The sequence below is a fragment of the Euprymna scolopes genome, chromosome 1 (assembly GCF_053919585.1).
Source record: "Euprymna scolopes isolate OS-2025 chromosome 1, ASM5391958v1, whole genome shotgun sequence".
Lineage (NCBI taxonomy): Eukaryota > Metazoa > Mollusca > Cephalopoda > Sepiida > Sepiolidae > Euprymna > Euprymna scolopes.
In genome coordinates this window covers 139,867,764-139,888,474 of record NC_136482.1, presented here as the reverse complement: position 1 = coordinate 139,888,474, position 20,711 = coordinate 139,867,764, and the positions used below count along the sequence as shown (strand labels likewise).

General features: G+C 31.9%; 1 protein-coding gene across 1 annotated transcript in view; it reads left to right on the top strand.

Annotated features, from left to right (window-relative positions):
• The window catches only part of LOC145274611 (uncharacterized), a 64,088-nt gene extending 47,145 nt beyond the window's left edge, over positions 1 to 16,943 (top strand). The window contains exons 6-11 of the mRNA XM_080127458.1: positions 1,193 to 1,237; positions 7,106 to 7,261; positions 11,456 to 11,530; positions 12,596 to 12,640; positions 13,981 to 14,143; positions 16,807 to 16,943. Of these exons, the coding sequence (XP_079983584.1) occupies positions 1,193 to 1,237; positions 7,106 to 7,261; positions 11,456 to 11,530; positions 12,596 to 12,640; positions 13,981 to 14,129 (470 nt within the window). The 3' untranslated portion in view covers positions 14,130 to 14,143; positions 16,807 to 16,943. The remainder of the gene's footprint in view (positions 1 to 1,192; positions 1,238 to 7,105; positions 7,262 to 11,455; positions 11,531 to 12,595; positions 12,641 to 13,980; positions 14,144 to 16,806) is intronic.
• Positions 16,944 to 20,711: the final 3,768 nt, after the last annotated feature.

The window sequence follows — 20,711 nt, the reverse complement described above, 5'->3', positions numbered from 1 at the left end:
TGAGAAATAATAGTTTTCTATTATCGTAAAATGGTTTGTATCATGAATTTGAGGTGAGTCACATAGGTCTCTAATATCTATATAATGTAGTCGTTACATGTTAACACTCGGTACTTCATCTGGAGACAGTCACAAGGAAACAAAGACAAGAAAAGAAATTGACTTGTTTATTTTATTTCTGTGAAACAACAGACATTTATTCACAGATACTTTCTAAAATAACACCTTGTCTCTTGTTCAAAAGTCTTCTCATACTCCAATGTGCTTAACAAAACTCTGCCGTGTCAAACACGTAGTACTCTGTCTTTGTTGAGTCATGTTTAGGACACATCTTTTCCTGTTGCTGTCAGACCACATGTATAACACGTTTATCTCTGTCCTTCTCGACCACACTTTTCTTTTTTTTATAATCTTTTGCTTTCCTTCTTCCTTGCTTTACCTCGCACATGGCTTGGTCATTTACATACAGCTGCTGCTGCTGCTGCTGTCATAAGTATGTCTGCGCTCTGTTGTGTCTGCTCTCTCTCTCAAGTGCCACGCTGGAAAATATAATCAAAGCAAAGTTGACATCTTATTTAAATTGTCTTTGCAATAATAACTAGCACGCTGTGGACATAAAAGTCTGGTCCCGTTTTACTTCTATAGATGCATATTTGTTAGTAAACCTTATTGTAAAGTGAACTTTTATGATGCTATAACAGCGAAAATTATTGCTACAAACTACAAGCTATTCCGGCATTATAAAATAGTTTGCTTGGTTGAGAGAAAATTCAATTTTAAACTGATCCTTTTAATTCAGTACCTGATCAATATGTAGTCGAATAGGATGGACAATGCAAAACTTTAAGATATAGGTTATGTGACGTGAATCAGTTATATCTATGCAAGGATCCAAGAAGTTTGTGGGACCAAATGGCATGTATTTACTTACAATTAACTGACTTATTAAATTGGGCACTCGTCAACTTGCATATTTGTATCCTGTATTAAAGGTAAATATCATTGTTTAATTTTTCGTTTCACACTTGTACCAATCTAGCAAAAGGTCGCTAATGCTCTCCTTATCAAATGCAGTTCATTTTATACAGTATTAGCTGAACATGTTTAGATTTTTTATCCTGTTCGTTTAAGTTTTTCATTTCTGTATTCGACTTTCTATAAAATCGTTTCTTTTTGCATTGTCTTCTTTCAGATCAACAATGTTGCAAATATGCAACCGAGAATGTTTGTGTGTCAAGTAAGTGGACAATCTCTCATACAACATCTATTCGAAAAATAATGATTGTTTTTTACTGTAAAAATCATTAAACGCTAATGCTTAGATTGTAGAATTATTAAAAATCATTAAACGCTAATGCTTAGATTGTAGAATTATTAAAAATCATTAAACGCTAATGCTTAGATTGTAGAATTATTAAAAATCATTAAAAGTAAGCATAGAGGATCATTAAAAATCATTAAAAATGAAAATCATTAAAAGCTAATGTTTATATTGTAGAGGAAAAACGATATATCAATGCGTGACTAGGAGTGTCAGAATTCGCCATTAAAAAAGGAGTGATTAAATAGACTCCCTATCTTTCGAAGCTTATAACAATATGAATAATGTAATTTAAACCCTATTTATTTTTCAATAAAAGGAGCAAAGACCAAACTTTAAAATAATAAATGGTTCTATCGAAAAATATACAGTATTTTTTTAAAATCGGTTTTCTTTAAGAAAGATTTCACAAAATTCAACGAATTTTAACTTAATCTAAAAATAATAAGTATATATAAATTTAAAAAAATCACTTACCTATATAAAATACTAATCAATGGGTGCTTCTATTCTTCATTTATAAGAATTTGCCCATATTTATATTTTATATTCCATGTACTTTTTAAATAAAAGAATTTTTTAAAACAACTATTTGAAAAGACTGCCATTATGTAAGCATTAACCGGTGTTAGCGAAGAGCCAAAGCTGTGTTTCTTCCTGTTTTGAAATACAGATGGATAGAAGGGCGTAAAAGCAACACATACGCATTAACCATCTAGCCTTGTGCGTGAAGAAATATGTGTCACCATAGATGAAAAATAATCAAATTTTACTTATCAATTTTTGCCTTTAAAAAAAAAAACACTCGACAATTTTTTTTTTCTCAAAGAAATACATGAGTTTTTGATTTAATATATTTTCTTTCTTCTTTATGGAGTTAATTTTTTTAATATCTAAAAAAAACATTGAATGAAATAGAAAAAATTATCGTAATTCAACGAAATTTTCTAGACAATATAACAAATTTATAAGGTTTCACTTAAAAAAAAAACAAAAAAATCAGCGTGGTTTATAAAAATAAGTGCTCTTTTTTTGTTTTAAATTAGCTTATTTTATTTATTGATCTTTTATCTTCAATTTGTGATATATAAATTTGAGGTGAGAAAATTAATTATTTTCATTTGAATAGACATTTCAAAATGGGGGGGGGGAATTTAAAAAAAAAAACGCTTGCCTAGAATATTATATTCGGTTTATTGGAAAGAGCATAAAATTTCACATTGAACTTGAAAAATACTGTAAAAATTGAACCAATAGAAAAATTTGGATAGATTTTTAAAGTTTAAAAATTGAAAAAAATTTAACTCGTAAAATTCAATTGATTTCATTATGTAAAAAACATGGCTGCATGGACGCGCGCAATCACTTTGTAAACACTGTTTTATTTTAAATAAAAAATAATATTTCTATTATTTTTTAAACGACTTTAATAGTTTATTTTGGAAGTATATTCCATAAAGAAAATAAACAACCCACTTTAAAATGAGAAATTACGAGTTTTTTTTATATTTTATTCGCAGTTTTGTGTTAGGGGTGTCAAAAATTCCCCAAAAATTCTGACACACCTAATAAATGACAAAGACAATTCACAGAAATATTAATTAGAATTTATTTGTAAGTTCGGTTTAAAAAAAAGTAAAAGAGTGGTGTCTCCGTGAAGAAAAAGAGAGACTCAATATTTGTTAATTTAAACGAGAATGAGAGATTTAAAGGCTTTACGTGCATGTAGTTTGTTCACATAAGAGTTTGGTAGTAATAGCATTGTTATGGAAACATCTGGTGAGGATTTGAATATTGTGTGGAAGTTTTGAGCTGACTGCCTAACTGCCTTTGAGTTATTGCTTACCTGGTACAAAACAGGTACTCGGCTTTTAGAGTAACTCTTTATGATTGGTTGAAGACATAAATTGGTGCTAGTCGGTCCTGTTGCACATTATGAACTGGATTTCTCGTAAATGTCTGCCCGGGTTTGGCCAGCATCTGACGGCAACCGCCGGAATATTCCAAGCATTGCTCAAATCTTAAAAACGCTAGAAAACCCAATCAAATTACAAAACGCTAGGAGAAAATAACATTTATCGGATATTAATAACAATTAAAAAAAACTAGAAAACTAATAATATAACAACAAACCATAAGCAAATCATGAATAAATATTGATTTTATTTTGTGTAAATAAATACATACTATTGCACCTTACGCACCGGTTGTTCTTATTTTTATTTTTTATTTTTTTTTGAGGGGGGAATAGGAGTTATTTTATTTTTATTTATTTATTTATTTTTCTTTTGAGGGGGGAATAGGAGTTATTTTTATTTTTTAGTTATTTTTTTTTTTTTTTTGAGGGGGGAATAGGAGTTATTTTAATTTATTTTTTTTTTTATTTATTTATTTTTTTTTTTTGAGGGGGGAATAGGGGTTATTTTATTTTTATTTATTTATTTTTTTTTTTTTTTGAGGGGGGAATAGGAGTTAGGGTTTTGTTTTCTGGGTTAGGGTTGGGGTTATATTTTGGGGTGAGATTTAGAGGTATGATTTTATTTTTGGGTTAAGGTTTTATTTTTGGGTTAAGGTTAGGGTTTATTTTAGGGTTAGGGTTATAGGTTAGGGTTTATTTTAGGGTTAGGGTTATAGGTTAGGGTTTATTTTAGGGTTAGGGTTATAGGTTAGGGTTTAGGACTTGCTCTAGTGTCTGCAATATTTATTCTAGTTAAATTCTAGTTGGTTAAATTCATTGTCGTGTTGTCCCTTGTTATGATTGATTAAAATTAAAAAAGTTAATTTTTCTTTTCTACCAATTTATCAAAAGTCGTCTTCTGTTATCGTTTTCTGTAAGAATATTTTGTTCTGTGGAACTGTCTACTACAAACAAGTCACCTACCAGGACTTGTGTGTAACAGCGAACCATCTGAAACTGTTCTGAAACTCAAAATGGCTTACACTTCTAGAGCCTGATCAGTAATTTGATAAGTTTCTGGCTCGACTATACCAGACATTTACGACATTTCCAGTGCATAATTTGCACCAGTACCGACTTCCAGTTCATAAAATGCACTAGTACCTAAAAATTAATCAATCAGAATTTATTAGCATTTATACAAATTGTTTTGTGGCTTCTGCTATCATTGTTGCTGTTGCTGCTGCTGCTAATGATGATGATGATGATGACGACGACGACGGCGACGGCGACGGCGACAACGATGATGATGATTTAGAGAGGTCCTACAGCTGGTTGATAGACATCTAAGTAAGAAATGGAGATCCACTTTTCTCATATCCATTCGTTGCAACAGATGATGGATCCAAGAGCAGTCACAGACAACGTGTTCTGCTATCTCCTCTCCCACTCTGCACACTTACACTAATACACTTCTGATCTTTTCCAGTCAGTATTTGAGATCTGGGTGATGACCACTTCTTAGTCGACTAAGGCTGACTTGTTGCTGTCTTGTGAGAGACTGCTAAGTTAATCAGTTCAGTTTTCTAGTAGATCCTCCTGCTTAATTCATGCTTTCATGGAGATGATTTTGTTGCCAGGGTAATCACCACTTTTGCTGTAAGTATATCGGCCTTCTGATTGATCTTTTTTATCCCTTCTTTAGCCTTTTCATCTGCCGTCTCATTACTAAAGACACCACAGTGACTAAGATATTATGTAAAAGTGACTTGACACCCAATATTACTGAGCCTTGAATCAAGATCAGGATGCCTAGCTCATCTTCAATCGATGATGAAATGCATCATTGAGTTGCTTTAAGCCTTTACAAAACAGAAAAGCTATCACTGACTCGCCGTACCCTTGATACACATTCATCAGTCAAGATTTCTTGATTGCTTTTAGCTCAGAATGGAAGAAAGAACACCATTTGTTTGTTGGATTGTAAAGGATCTGTGGATGTAGATATCACTTTGGTGGCCGGTTGTCACTAAAACACCCTCGCTGTCTGTTATTTTTTATTTTTATTTTTTAATTCAATTTTCACCCCAAACAAGGCACAGTGCAACTTTGAAGTAGGGGGCTACTATCGGGGACTTAAGTTGTGACGGTATTATGAGTAGCAAGATGTCTGTTCACATTACTCTTGAACTTCTGCATATCAATACAGATGGGGAAGCAGAATCCCGGAAGGGAGTTCCAAAGTCTAGCAGTTCTGGGGAAGAAACTATGGAAGTAGAATTACCATCTAATGCTAACCCATTGATGTAAATCATCAACAACACTTCTACAGCATAAGATACTGGACCGATCATGATCAAACCTGATATGATGATGGTCTCCAACCTAGGGATGGCGCACACTATTTTTCAAGTCAAGGTCAAATATTAAGGTCGGGACTTTGCTAGTATCCATATAATTCCAACTTGAAGCCATGGTAATAGCAGTGCAGGTGTTTGGAGTTGCATCATCCTGAATATACAGATCGATCTTCGGCAATCGTTTTCCCTCCAACTCAATTTGTCTAACTTCCTGGCAGTTTAAGGCACAGATTTGTAGCTGACTGGTGAAAGGATCTGTCTATACTTATTGGTATGTAACAAAGGAACTAAGAACAGAGCTGCTGCTGTGTTGTCAGAATTCAAAATACCGCCAAAACTTGTTTTCCAGTAAAAGGTTTGATGGAGACCAATCAGCGGTCCTGTCTTATTGTGTTATTTCTAAGAAACCAGTTGCCAGGAAGACATCAAGGCGTCGACAACTCAAAGAAATGGGTCTTTGTATCAGTGGACATAATTAAATGTCCTTTAAATCGTCTAGTCAAACTATGTGATTGACGACAAATTCAAGTATGAACTCTCTTGAGTTGGTAAAAATTAACCACCTAAAATTATTATTCCAATTAATGGAAATTGTAAAACCGATAATTAATTATCGAACTGTGTTTTTTATTCGTATTTTTCTTTCTGAACTGTCCATAAGATTTGATCTTGAATCCAACTAACAAATCTGATCGAAAGATTCAACTACTTGGCTTCTTGCCAACAAAATCAGTCCGCCCTTATTTTGTAAGCTAAACCAGAATGGATGGAATTTATTTCTATTGAGGAGGTAAGTCCTGTTTCTTTGTTGGGTTACTTCTGGCACTGAGGTATCGGGTTATGTAAGATTAAATTCTCACAGTGTTGGAAATAGAGTAGGAACTATTGATGATGATGGCTGTTACTGCGTTGATGGAGATGACATTACTGCTACTAGTTATAGAGTGCCGGAATAAGGGTGTTAGTTCTAGTTGTTGTAGATCGCCACTAAATGGGTCAGTATTTATTGCTGCTGCTGCTATTGCTGGTTGGTTGTCGTCGTGACAGATCACCATATTGACTAACAGCAACAATATGATGAACTGTTAACTGACTTTTGTGTGGAATAAAATGTGTCACGTTTATACAGTTTGTCAGTGACGTCTCAATGACACCCCATTTGTCTGTGCAAAGAAAGATAAGTTCAGAAAGAGACGAAATTGTGCCCATCGTTATCACATGCTCTTCAGTTGTTAAAAGGCCAACATCCGATTTTGTTACAGGAAATGTAGAGTTGTAATCGGAGTACAACAAGGTCAAGATGCACAGCTGCTTATAAAGATGCACGTCAAAATCTAAAAATCGTACTTCCTGTTAAATGCAAAATATATTTATTTTTTTAAATTTTGCATTAAATGAACTATGTTGGATATTCACTAAAATAGTTTATGTTAACATGCTGTATAAAATTACTGTAGAACAAACACTTTTACATTTATCACTGATGCGTTCAGTTGTGCATTAATTTTCTTATCAATTTGATTTCAGAGAACAAAAATGTGTGTACATATGGAAACTTGAGACTGAGGATAGGAGACAGCATAAACCTTGCGGACAATTGTACATTTTGTGAATGCGCCGGACATGAAAATATTTTATGTAGTGACGACGAATGCTTATGGGGTGATCATGAATTCAAAGAAAGTAGGTTTGTTATGCAAAAATGATTTTATACATTTAGAAATAAGAATTTTTTATATTTTAGAAAGCTGTGATAATACGGGGGGGGTAATAGCACAGAGGAAAACTGCAGAAAAGGATTCAAAATACGACATTAAGACACTATATGGTATTCTGACAAGTGTGGATAATTTTCTTGTGTCACTTAATATTATTATTTCTCAATTTCCAGAATGTAGACAGGTGCAATACTAAAATTCCATTGCCTCTTTATCAAAGGTGCCTAGGAAGCCTGTGTATAGCCAGTTATGTAAATTGTGTTAATACTCCAATCATGTGACGAGCATGTGAAGAAGCACTCAAGAATGGTGTGTCATTGTTTTAGTCTGATCTACCTCCAGCGAAAATGGGTTCGTCCAAGGGCTATAAAAAGCCAAGTCATTCAGCGAGTGCCTGCTGAGGTTGTTCTGGTATCGTGTCGTTTCGATGGAGTTGTTTGGGATTATGTTTGGTCATTTCGACGTAGTTGTTTGGGATTATGTTGGGTCGTTTTGAAAGAGACATTCAGTTTACGTTTATTGTCCACTTGACTTGACAGTTGCCGCAGTCGTACTGCTGTGTGGTGACAAAAAATTTTTTTTTGTCTCTCTTCTCTTATTAAGCCCCAGAAGTTAAAAATATAGGAAAAGTAGATGGGTCCTTAAATTCTAATTGTATATCTTAGTTTTAGGATTTTTTTTTTATCTATAAGTTCATTTGTTTCTGTCTTTCTCATTTAGAAATATGTGTTGGGCTCAATTTAGGAACTTTAAAAACTGTGGAATCAAAAATGGTTTGTTTCATATAAAACAAAGGACCTGAAAATATAACACAAACTAAAGGTAACTTACAAGAAATTATGTCAACAGAAAGTACAGAAGTAATGAATTCACAGAGGTTGAACCATCTATAAATTAAATACAATCTGCATTGTGAATGACATGAAATTGCATCTGGTTGTAAACCGTTGATTTTGGAAGTTTTAAGGAAGTTAAGAATCTTTTTTGCTGCCACCCCCTGAGGACTCTTCATTATGAATAAATAGTTCAAGCAATCACTATGAATAAATATTTGACGATATCGAGAACTCGAAGTATAACATCTTTCGACAAAATAACGGAATTCTGCATTTAATTATCAGAAAAGGGTTAATTATGCCATTAAACGAAATAAACAAATTAGGACTTTCTCCATACCCTGTCTATTCTATCCATCAGCAAGTTCTATGCATTGGTTCTTTGTACCGAGACGCATGAACTAAGCTCAGACTGAATTGCAAATGACTCAGAAGTGGTTGGCCCCCAAACGTGTGGCACGTGGGCTCACTTGTGCATGAATATAGATACGCCCTGGTGTCCATAAAACAATGGTCAAATAAGCACAGTAATATTGCAGATGCCTTCAGAAAGGCAAAAGCTAAGGGAGCAAACTCTAACAAAATCCTGAGTAGCAGCTTTTAACTGTTTAGGCCGAGTAATTTTTAAACTTTGATTAGCAGCTTGCTTAAGAGAAGGAAATCTCTTAAATAAACCTACTTAGGGAGTAGAAACAAGGTGGGTCGAAACTCTTAACTTTGTTTGCTAATCAGCTAAGAGATGGTGTCGCAGTAAAAATACTGTTTCCCGTCTCCTAAACTGGTTAGTTTTAGTAAGAGCATACGGTTGTGTAAAATCACTACAAAATTCTATCATATAGAAAACCAAATACCAGAGGACTGGAACATTAGTGTGATTGTGAGTTATTTCAAGAGTACGGTTATGGCAACTGAAAGGTTTTCTATAAAGGTTTTAAGCTATTAGAGCATATCATGAAAATGTTTAGAGAATCCTTGAGCAGAAAATTAGAGAAAATGTAGACATTGATGCCTTGCAGTTTGGTTCAATGCTTAGTAAAGGTCCTATAGATGCTAGATTTATAGCAGGTCAACCGCAAAAAGTTGATGGAGAGGGTCTTAAAAAGAAGAAAAGGTTTTACTTTATCTTTGTTGATCTAGAAAAAACATTTGATCGGGTTCCAAGGGAAATAGTCAAGTGAGCTTTGAGAAAATTGAATGTTAATGAGAGGCTAATAAAGACAAGCATGTAAAGGGGTAGTAATAGCATAATAAGAATCAACAATAAAATAGATGAGAAATTTGATGATTCCATGTGATACTCCTTTGTGTTTTACATCTGTAGCATTTGAATCTGAGTGATATGTTTTCCCAGATTTCAAACACTCTGCATCTTTTTCTATAATGATTGTAAATCACTTTATATTATCACAACAGCCGCTAACCAGTGATGTTTCATTGATAATGACTGTTGGCTTTCTCTAAAATTTAAGTGGTATTAAGTCTTTCCAAGACTGCAGTGTTCTTGCAGTGGAGATCTAGATGATGCACTAGTGCCTTGATCTTTCCATCTCACTTGACTTTATGAGCATTTTGTGTGATACCAATCAAGGCTGATGCTACCAGTTTTTAAAACGTTAGTTTATCGGATATCAGGCAGTTTCAGTTCTCTTGGATTTGTTTCATGTTCTTTCGATATTTTTTATTCTATTTCAATTTATTTGTGATTGATCAAAGTTATTTGACTCTGTAGCTTGGTTTCCGCACTCATGAAATTTTATAACATTTCAGCTATTATTATTGATATTATTATTAATGTTATTATTACTACTGCTAGTAGTAGTAGTAGTAGTAGTAGTAGTAGTAGTAGTAGTAGACTTTTGGCCAATGATGATTCAAGGCAAATTTGGTGCAATTCAGCAATTCAATTTTGGAGTTTATAAATGATTGCTTTTAATATTAACAATAATAGTAGTGGTAATAGTAATATGAATTGTGTCAAGAAGATTTTGATTAAGTCAAATAAAAGAAAAAGGTTAGCCGTGTCTTTGTTTGAGAGAAGCCCAGCCATTAACAATAATTCGTGGGAGAGAAATAACAACAAATCTGATTGGTTAGTTAGCGAGACTAAACACCACGTGGATATATAAAAACCAACAATAACAAAAAAAATCTGTGCACTTAGTGTGATGATTTTCTGTGGAGCTGAAACGTGGATGTCTCTGTATAGCTTAATTGCCATAAATATATTTTCATACTTTACCACAAAGCTATACTGAGCTCTATTGAAGTAAACACTGAAAATCTATATACAATATATTATACTACTTTATAATATTATATGTGTATACATGAAAGTATATTTATCTATCTATCTATTTTATCTATCTATATATTATAATAAAAAATGCGAGCATGAAAAGTAATATGGTAAAGCTTAAACATAGAAAAGTAAAGGACAAGATGTTCTAGTAAAAAATATAATAAATTTATAGCTTAAAATATTGCAGCATTAAGAATTAATTATATAATGTTAAATTGAATTTTAAAAAAATTTAAGTTATAAATTTATTATATTTTTTACTAGAATATCTTGTCCTTTTTTTCCAGTTTTAACAACTAGTCCTTTACTTTTCCATGTTTAAGCTTAACCATATTACTTTTCATGCTCATATTTTTCTATTGCAATCCATGATTTTTCCAGGCTTTCAATAAATTCACTTGTTCTTTTGTTCAATTTTTGTCTTATTTTTCTGCCCTCATAAACATATTGACATACACATACAATGTACAGCACTCATCTACTTCAATAAACCCCCCCTAATTATCTCCCTTTCATTCTTTCATTCTGTCTGTTTCACTTGTTACTTCTCTTTTCGCGACAGCAGTGAATTAGTAGCAACACTAGACACTGAAGCAACGTGGTTGCTATGGAAACCAGTCATAAAAACGCCACTTACCTCCTTACGTTTTTTTTTTTACGATTTTGAACACCACTAAATTCATCATAACTTTTGTTTTACTGAACGAAAATTGAAAATGTATTTTTCACAATATAGCTGAGAATGTGATCTCTAAACTGTAATAATTTTTTGAAGTTTGGTCGAAAAATGAGTAAGTGGTGAAGCTTTAAAACAGTTCTAAATGACTAAAACTAGCACTTAATCATATTTTCAAACACTACCGTGTTTTGAATGAATGGGTTATTTGGACCATTTGTTACTATAGATATCTGATTTTCATAAATAAATGTTTGTGCAAACAAATGTCATATTTAATAAAAGTATAACTTCACCTACGTTTATATTAAAAATTATTAATTTTCTTTTAATTGTATTTCTTGACAGAAACACCATTCTGTCCTATGAAACGTCTCCCAACCGAAGTTATTAAATGCCAATATCAAAGGGAATGTTCTCCAGGTAAGAATGCTATTTTTTAAAGATCATTTTAGATTAGCCATGCTTGTACATTTGTTTATACATACGTTAGTACGTTCCACACCCATTTTTTTTTAATGTGACCTTCCGATCACAAAAGATGTATTATTAGTATTATTATTATTATTATATTGTAGTAGTAGTAGTAGTAGTAGTCACTAGTAGTTTTCACACAGGCCAGCATCAAAGATTTCCTCTGTGAACAACCTGTTGTGTTTCCCAGAGTGTAGGTGACAACAAGTCTCCCCAGATTTCTTGTACTGTTCACTTTTTTCAATAACTTTTCCAAATGAATTTGCCTTATTGCAATAGCCATTGACCATCAATTTTTCACTAGCACCAACTTCACTAGAATTTGGGTGGCAATAAACCTCTCCAATGTCTCACTCATCCAGTGAAGGTTTAGTTTTTCCATCCTCTTTGACACGTCACAACTATTTGGTGTGCTGTCAGTTGATGCCGACACTACATTTTTTTTTCTTTTGAGAGTGGAGTTAGTTTATAATTATACGGTTTCAGTTTTCTTGATTCCATAAAGTGTTCTATCTTTTTGTTTTACTTCTGTTGTAGTTTTTACGTGGCTGATTAGCTGTATCTTTTGTGGATTAGTCTCTGCATTGAAAAATATATTTATCGTTGGCTAGTTTTTGATCTTGAAGTATTTTTTATTTGCTCCTTGTCTGGAGATATATATATATATATTAAATAATTATTCTTTTAGCCCCTGCCGGACAGAAGATTTGAACCCAGCTACAGAGCCACCTTAGTGTCCATTTGCTAAACCGTTACCTCTGAGCCACCAAACAATTACCACGAGAATGAAAGGAATTAATAACTAATAAATGCATACTTCGGGCTCAGACATGAGACAATCCAAAGGGTTTGAACGACGGAAGTTGAGAACGTTGAATAAACGCTAATTGACTATATGTGCATATTATTCTAATGAGTGCTAATATTGCTTTTTCCATTAAATGATGTGAGTGAATGATTCACTTAATCAGTATTGAACAACATAAAATGATTAACAAATGCATTTCATTACAGAACAAAATTGCTGCACTGTTGAAGACGGAAAATATTGTGTATCTGGTGAGTAATGATTCATTTTAATGAAACAAGCTTTTCACAGACATCAATCATATTTAACTCTTTTTTTTTCTCTCTATATCTTTTTGTCATGTGAGTTGGTTTTGTTTGTACGTTTTTTGAAGTTTTGCCTTTCTTTGCTTCTTCGTAGAAGGAATAAAGAACATGAGTCATTCAACTACAACGTTGCTACCTGGAAGGATAGTATCATGACGAACAAAAATATTAGTGTTGGGACGATTAATTGGAATCGGAGTTTGAAAAATCAGAACTTTTGGGGATATTGGAAAAATTGCGTCTTTTTTCCAATGCCAAGACAATTCTTTTAATAGTCTTTTTTTATTTGATTTTGTTTAAAACAAATTCTTCCACTACTGGTAGTAATGATAAAATAATAAATATTTATTGATTTTAAACTACGAGTAAAATTAAAATTTATAGATTATCCCCACAAGTGTATTTTAAGTCTGCAAAAATATTTGCACATTTACCATGTATTTTTATAGATATCGGGAAAAAAACAGCAACTCTATTGTTAAATATTTAGAAACTTATAAAGAATCAGAATCAGAATTGATAATTGTATCAGAATCGGGATTTAATATGGAATCAGTAATTGTATCGGAATCAGGAAAAATATTGGAATCATCTCATCACTAAAAATATACTACACTGTATCCTCTTCAAAGAAGGCAGTAATGCTTGAGAGAATGGCTTCATGACAACAGAACAGATACTACACTATCTCCCCCACACACTCATACAAAAAGGAAGAGTATTATACAAGGGTTGTTCCAAACGTAATGCCTCCTATTTTTTAACTAAACACTAAAATGTTGAAGAACTAGGAAGACGGGAGTGGTGCCATTAAAACGAGCAACCTTTTGTGCTCCAGATTTATTTTTCTACAGTCATCATTATTCTCAATGCGCTTTTGCAAGTTTCTTTTGCTGCCTTGGTCATAAAAGTCCAGGTGTCCCTTGTCACTCACAACTCTGAAATCAACGAACCCATTCCTTGACATCAACTGCATCAGCTTAAGCAACGTTCAACAGGTGCCAATGAATGTGATCAGTTCCATTTTTCTGCATGGAAAAATTCAATGATGCATCTCTGCCTCTGATGCACATGCATTACAGGCATTGCTTTCTTAGAATCTCACACCGTCAATATCTGCAACAAAGAAATGAAACTTTTAGATAAGTTCAGTCGTCATCATCATCATCAAAAAAATAGGAGGCCTTACTTTTGGAACGTCTCTCTTATTTCAGATTGTAATGGTAGTATAGTTTTTTATTTCAAATCTCAATAGCAATAAATTTATTTTTCTCATCCTTTCATAGACAGGAACAATGTGTGCTACTTTAATGGTAAGAAAATGATGAAACTGGAATCAATTACAATGCAAGATGAATGCACTGTCTGTCAATGCCGTGGTTATGATAAGGTATTGTGTGAAGACAGATGTCAAAAAAAGAAAAAAACAACATAAAGACAATAAAAAGTGTAAGTTAAAATTCTCACAAATCAATGTCATCTAAAGAGTTATTTTTATGTGTAGTTATTTCAGCAACATACAATACAAACCAAATTATGAACGGTCATTTAGTAAAAATTTTCAAAGTTCAAAAAAGAATCGCCAACCTAATAAGTTCTGCACTGTTAACTAAGCTCCAGGCTATGTTCCATCAACGAAATATTGCGTCCCTATGCCTATTTTACTAGTATTTTAATAGACGTTGCTCCAATGAACTTTAAGCGCTTGTACCCCACTCGTTGTAAATAACCCCAACTAACCCAACAAGCAGCAAAATGCCACCCCTATCCTATGCTGTAACCATCCTTAGATGTTGGGAAACCTTGAACTCAAATAGTTTCTTCCTTTAAACTGCTAGACTTTGGAATTCCCTTCTGGGATCTTGCTTTCCCGACTTTACTGACATGCAGAAGTTCACGTGCAATGTGAACAGACTTTTTGCTGCTCAACTCCCTACACATTATCCCTGCAAATTTTGTCTCAAATAGCAGCCCCTTACATCCAAGTGTCTTATTTGGAGTGAAACAGCAATTAAAAAAAGTAAGTAAAATAACATTATCAATAAAAAAAAACGTATTATTTCTTCTGATACTATACTCTATCTTTGCTGTTCTCGATCAATTGTAGAGAAATCCTTGTAGACCGAGGTATTTATAATTCTTGTTTCGATTCAGAATGCCTCTTCTAGATAGATGTTACTGTTTAATAGCATAAGTACTCTTATTCTTTCCTTTTGGTTCAGATGCTCTCTTTCTCTCTCTCTCTCCCTTCCCCCCCTCTCTCTCTCTCTCTCTCTCTCTCTCTCTCTCTATCTATCTATCTATCTATCTATCTATCTATCTTTGGTAAATAAAAAATGTATAGAACAAAAATGAAATAATTATTTTAGAATGCAGACTGGTGAATTACTTCATATATAATTTGAAGGTGAAATTGTCAAACTGATAATTTCAGTTTGACAATTTCACCTTCAGCCAATAATTTCTTTCAATGTAAACAGACTATTCTCTTATCCCCAAAACTTCTGGCCTTGATGAAGAGGAGATTAAAACTTGCTTCTATGGTTTCAAATGATCTGAAATAACAGCAAGAAGAAACTTGATTCCAAATATTTCTCATATGTTATACCTCCCTTCTTTTGAAAATAGGGTACGATTATGAATATTTCCAGTATCAAATAATCCATATATACTGTGAAATTTATTTTATGTATGAGAACCAAAAAGGGGAGATATAACATATTAGGAATATTTGGAATCAAGTCTCCCCCTGCTGTTATTTAAGATCATTTGAAAACATAGCAGCCAGTTTTAGTCTCTCCTCCATCAAGGTTAGAGGTTTTGGGGAATTTTATATATATATATATATATATATATATACATATATATATATATATATATATATATATATATATATATATATATATATATATATATATATATATGAGTTGAGTACTTTCAGTTGAAACACTAGTATCTGTAGGTATTTAATTATTATAATAAATAATTATGTCAGCCCCTTTAAGAAACTCGTTTCTTATCGTTGAGCATTTTCAGTTGAATCAAGTCGGTCAATTTAGCTCGTATGCATAGATCATCATATAATGATTAGATCACTCTGACTGACGTAAAAAACATTTAAAAAATAAAATGTTTAATTTCAATGTTATTTCACGCGGTTAATGGTAGCCGAATGGATACGGTCCTTGCTAATCAAGCCAGAGATAGCTTGTGTTGCCGGGTTTGACTCTATCGACTGGTGTTAATCGTGACACTCTGCACTGAAGATTCCCAAAAGGATTAAATGTGTATGCGGGCATATGTATATATGTATGTATACATATGTATTTGTGTGCATGTCTATATGCGTGTGTGTATGTATGTATATGTACGTGTATATATAGAAAAAAAATAAAAACTAAAATAACATTGCACAACAGATAACCTATATATATATAAATTCATCTGTCATCCCTTTTTTAAAGATAGAATCGCTCGATCATCGATCGTAGAACGCTACATATTTCGATTATATCTTTTTGTATTAATAAAAAAAAAAACGAAATACTACGTAAATTTCACTCGCAGTTTTCAATTTGTTAATACAAAGAAAAACCTATATATCTTTTTTATTATGCCAGTAAGTAAGCCCGGACGATCCACAGAGTTTTCTAATTATATAGAGGTGTGTGTGTGTGTGTGTGTGTGTGTGTGTGTGTGTGTGTGTGTGTGTGTGTGTGTGTGTGTGTGTGTGTGTGTGTGTGTGTGTGTGTGTGTGTGTGTGTGTGTGTGTGTGTGTGTGTGTGTGTGTGTGTGTGTGTGTGTGTGTGTGTGTGTGTGTGTGTGTGTGTGTGTGTGTGTGTGTGTGTGTGTGTGTGTGTGTGTGTGTGTGTGTGTGTGTGTGTGTGTGTGTGTGTGTGTGTGTGTGTGTGTGTGTGTGTGTGTGTGTGTGTGTGTGTGTGTGTGTGTGTGTGTGTGTGTGTGTGTGTGTGTGTGTGTGTGTGTGTGTGTGTGTGTGCGTGCGTGCGTGCGTGCGTGCGTGAATGCCATTTCTTTTTTTATATAAACTAGTATTATCATTATTCTATGGTAGTATTATAATCCATTCAACATTTGGTTTTTGTATATTTCAGGTGATACAGATATTTTGGAATGAAATATAATGGTCAGATAGCTACACTCCAAATACTCAACGCTCAAATCTCAGACGAAGAAAACGTTCCAGAAAATAATTCTTATTACTAATTTATAGAAGAATTTATTATTTGATACAACAGTGGCACAGTCAAAAATTCATATTTTCCGATAGACATACAAATTAATTAAGCACTTTTGTGCTTAAACTTTGATTCAAGCTTACAATCTATTCGTTGCTTAAGAGTTTGAAGATCATTTTAGGATTTCGGAGGGACACAATTTTAAAAAATTATTAATTAACATTACATTGTGTTCCTTAGAAATTCGAAAGTGAATTTTCGTATTGAATTAAAGTTTCAAAGGCAAAAGGTCATATATTACAGTTCTTCTTAAACCAAAGATGATCTTGTAGGTCATTAGTGTGTGATATTTTGTATGACTCCAAATAAAAATGCCCCCACATCTCTCCTAAACCAGCAAAAAAGCAAACATTAACTTTAGATTGTGCCCATGTTATACAAAAGAACCATAAATTTATATTTACATTATTAACTTATTAACTCTGATAAAAAAGTATATAAAATGTAAAAAAAAAAAACTTTCAGTTTTTTTTTTTTTACATTTTATATAAATAAAACAGTAGATGTATGTGCGTGTGTAAATATCTAACAGGTAAACTCCTAAAATACTAGTTACATAACATTAAAATTCTCAGGAAATAATATTCATGCATCAAGGATGGTTTATAGTGAATAATATCTTTGTTTACATACATGAATAACGCGTACAGATATCGGCAAATTTACATATAAAATATATTAACCACTAGTCGACATTTTTGCGCATGCGCACACTTAAAACAGCATGATACTAGAACGATACATATTTTGATTATGTCTTTTTGTATTAATAAAAAAAAAAAGAAATACTACGTAAATTTCACTCGCAGTTTTCAATTTGTTAATACAAAGAAAAACCTATTTATCTTTTTTATTATTCACTTATCGAAAACATACCTGTATATCATTTATTATTGTGTGACCGATTAGATAAACAATTATTGATTACAGAGAAATATTCGGTGTTTTCACAGTGTACGAGGATTTCAAAATTAAATTAAATTTTTATGGTATCTTTCTTTTTTATTAAACGCCCATTCAATGAATTACAAATAAATAAATAATCAGCCCCCCCCCCTTATTATCACAGAAAAAATACTAAATCCATTACATAAAAATAAAAAGTTAATTTAGCGTTTCAACATTTGAACAGCGCTCGGCTGAAACCGATGATTGCCGGTCTCGCCCAATCCATTAAGTGTATCAGAAGCGGCCATTAAAAATGCCGTATATGAACTTGAATAAATCAACTTACTATCTTTCGAAGCTTATAACTACTTGAAAAATGTGATTCAAACTCGAATTTTTTTTTTCAATTAGAGGAGCAAAGACCAAATCTTTTTAAAAAATAACAAGTTTAATTGCAAATTATGTAATATTTGTTTTTTTTAAATCGGTTTTCTTTAAAAAAAAAAAAAATTAAAGAAAATCAATGAAATTTTACTTACTTCGATTATAATCGAAGTAAGTAAAATTTCGTTGATTTTCTTTAATCAAAATCTAAAATATATATAAATTCCAAAAAATCACTTACCTATAAAAAAATTCTATTCAATGTGTACTTCCATTGTTCATTGTTAAGAGTTTATCCATATTTATACTTATATTCCATGTCCTTTTTAAATACAAATAATTTTTTAAACAAGGATTAAAAAAAAAACGCCAACTCAGATTTTTTGACTGTTCAAATAAAGGGAGACGAATCTGATTTTTTTTTTCGCGATTATCTTACGGTAACTTATAAACGCCATAATTAATATCTCTTTTTATTGCGTGTTGTTAACCAAAATTAGTATTTTGAGGCCGCCATAGGTGAAAAAAAAGCACACATTCACTTATAAGTTTTTGCCGTTAAACAAATAACCCAGTCGACCGATATTTTTTTAAATTCTCTTAATGAAATACACGAGTTTTTGTTATTATATTTTATTTCTACTTTATCGAGTGATTTTTTTTAAATATCTAAAAAAGGAAAACATTAAATGAAATAGAAAAAATTGTTGTTAGTGTCCGGTATTTACTTGACAATATAAACATAACATGAGGTTTAATTAAAAAAAATCAACGTGGTTTAAAAAAAAAAAAAAAGGTTTTACACGTTGGACTTTACAGATAAATTTCCAAAAACACTTCTTTTTTTGTTTTAAATTAGAATATTTTATTTATTGATCTTTTATCTTCAAGTTGTGATATATAAAATTTTGGTACGTAAATTAATTATTTAAATTTTAATAGACATTTCAAAATGGGGGGGGGTGAATTTTAAAAAAATTGTTTGTCTAAAATATTATATTCGGTTTATTGGAAAGAGCATAAAATTCCACATTGACCCTGAAAATATTGTAAAAATTGAACCAATAGAAAAATTTTGACAGATTTTTAAATTTTTAAAATTGAAAAAAAATTAACGCGTAAAATTCAATTGATTTCATTACGTAGAAAAATGGCTGGTTGCACGCGCACGCACCGGCACTTTGTAAACACTGTTCGTTTTTTTGTTTGTTTTTTTTAATAAAAAATAATATTTCTATTATTTTTTAAACAACTTTAATAGTTTATTTTGGAAGTATACTCTATACAGGAAATAAACAACCCACTTTAAAAAAGAGAAATTACGAGTTTTTTATATTTTATTCGCAGTTTTGTGTTAGGGGTGTCAAAAATTCCCAAAAAATTCTGATACACCTACCGATCTATGCTTGACGGAAATTCCCGAGAATCCGGGTGAAATTATGCAAAAGTACTAAATATTCTTACGTTTCGATTGCATGCATTTTTTTTTTTTTTTTTTTTCAGGCGTTACATGGCATTTACGAAACACCTATATATATTTTATTCATTTCTCGATTAGATGAACAACTATTGATACCAAACAGAAACTGCCAAATTTTTCCGAATGCGTTTTTACTATTTTTAGTTTTTCTGAGAGAGCTTTCTCACACAAGACATTATGCCAACACAAAATACAGGTCTATTTCCAAAAAAAAAAAAATAATAATAATAAATAAATAATAATAATAATAATAATATCTAATCAGATAAAATGTCTCATATATTTTATTCGGACTATTATTCTCATCTTCCCGAAAAATTGAGTCATAGAAAAACCTTTAACAAATTTCTTAGTGACCCCTGTTTTTTTTTTTTTATATATATATATTTAAATGTTATTTAAAATATTTTAAATAACACGAGATATTTTCCATTTATCATAAAAATACATGCACTTGATTATTTTCGACACTTACTTCGCTTACAGTGGAAGAAGTAATTTCAATGAATATGATTTTCATAACAAAAACAAAACATGTATTCACGTTCGAATCCTCAACAGATGAAAATCCGCCAAAATAGTCAGATTGCCATTTATTTCAATCAAAACATGGCTACGAGACTATTTCAACACATGAAAGGTTGACACGAAAGCAATCATTCAAACAAGTTTTCTTCCTCGTTTTTTAAACGAAATTAAATAAAATTTGATGTTGCTCTAAAAATGAAATGTTATCTTTATCATCCTCGCCCCCTCATCGATACAAGTGCTAATCGACATTACTTTCTCTTTAATACACCTGTTTCCTTGAGATAAGTTTCTTTTCTTCAAATTATATCCTTAATTTACATAGCTTCTTCCTTTTTCTTAAAATAATTTTTATTTTCTCATTAAACTGTTAGGTGAAAGTGCAAAATAGTTAACAAGCCCCCTCTCCATGTTAAGAATGGTTTTCTAAATAATAACGTTATTATTTCAGCATGATTCGTACACTGCACAAGTACCCAAA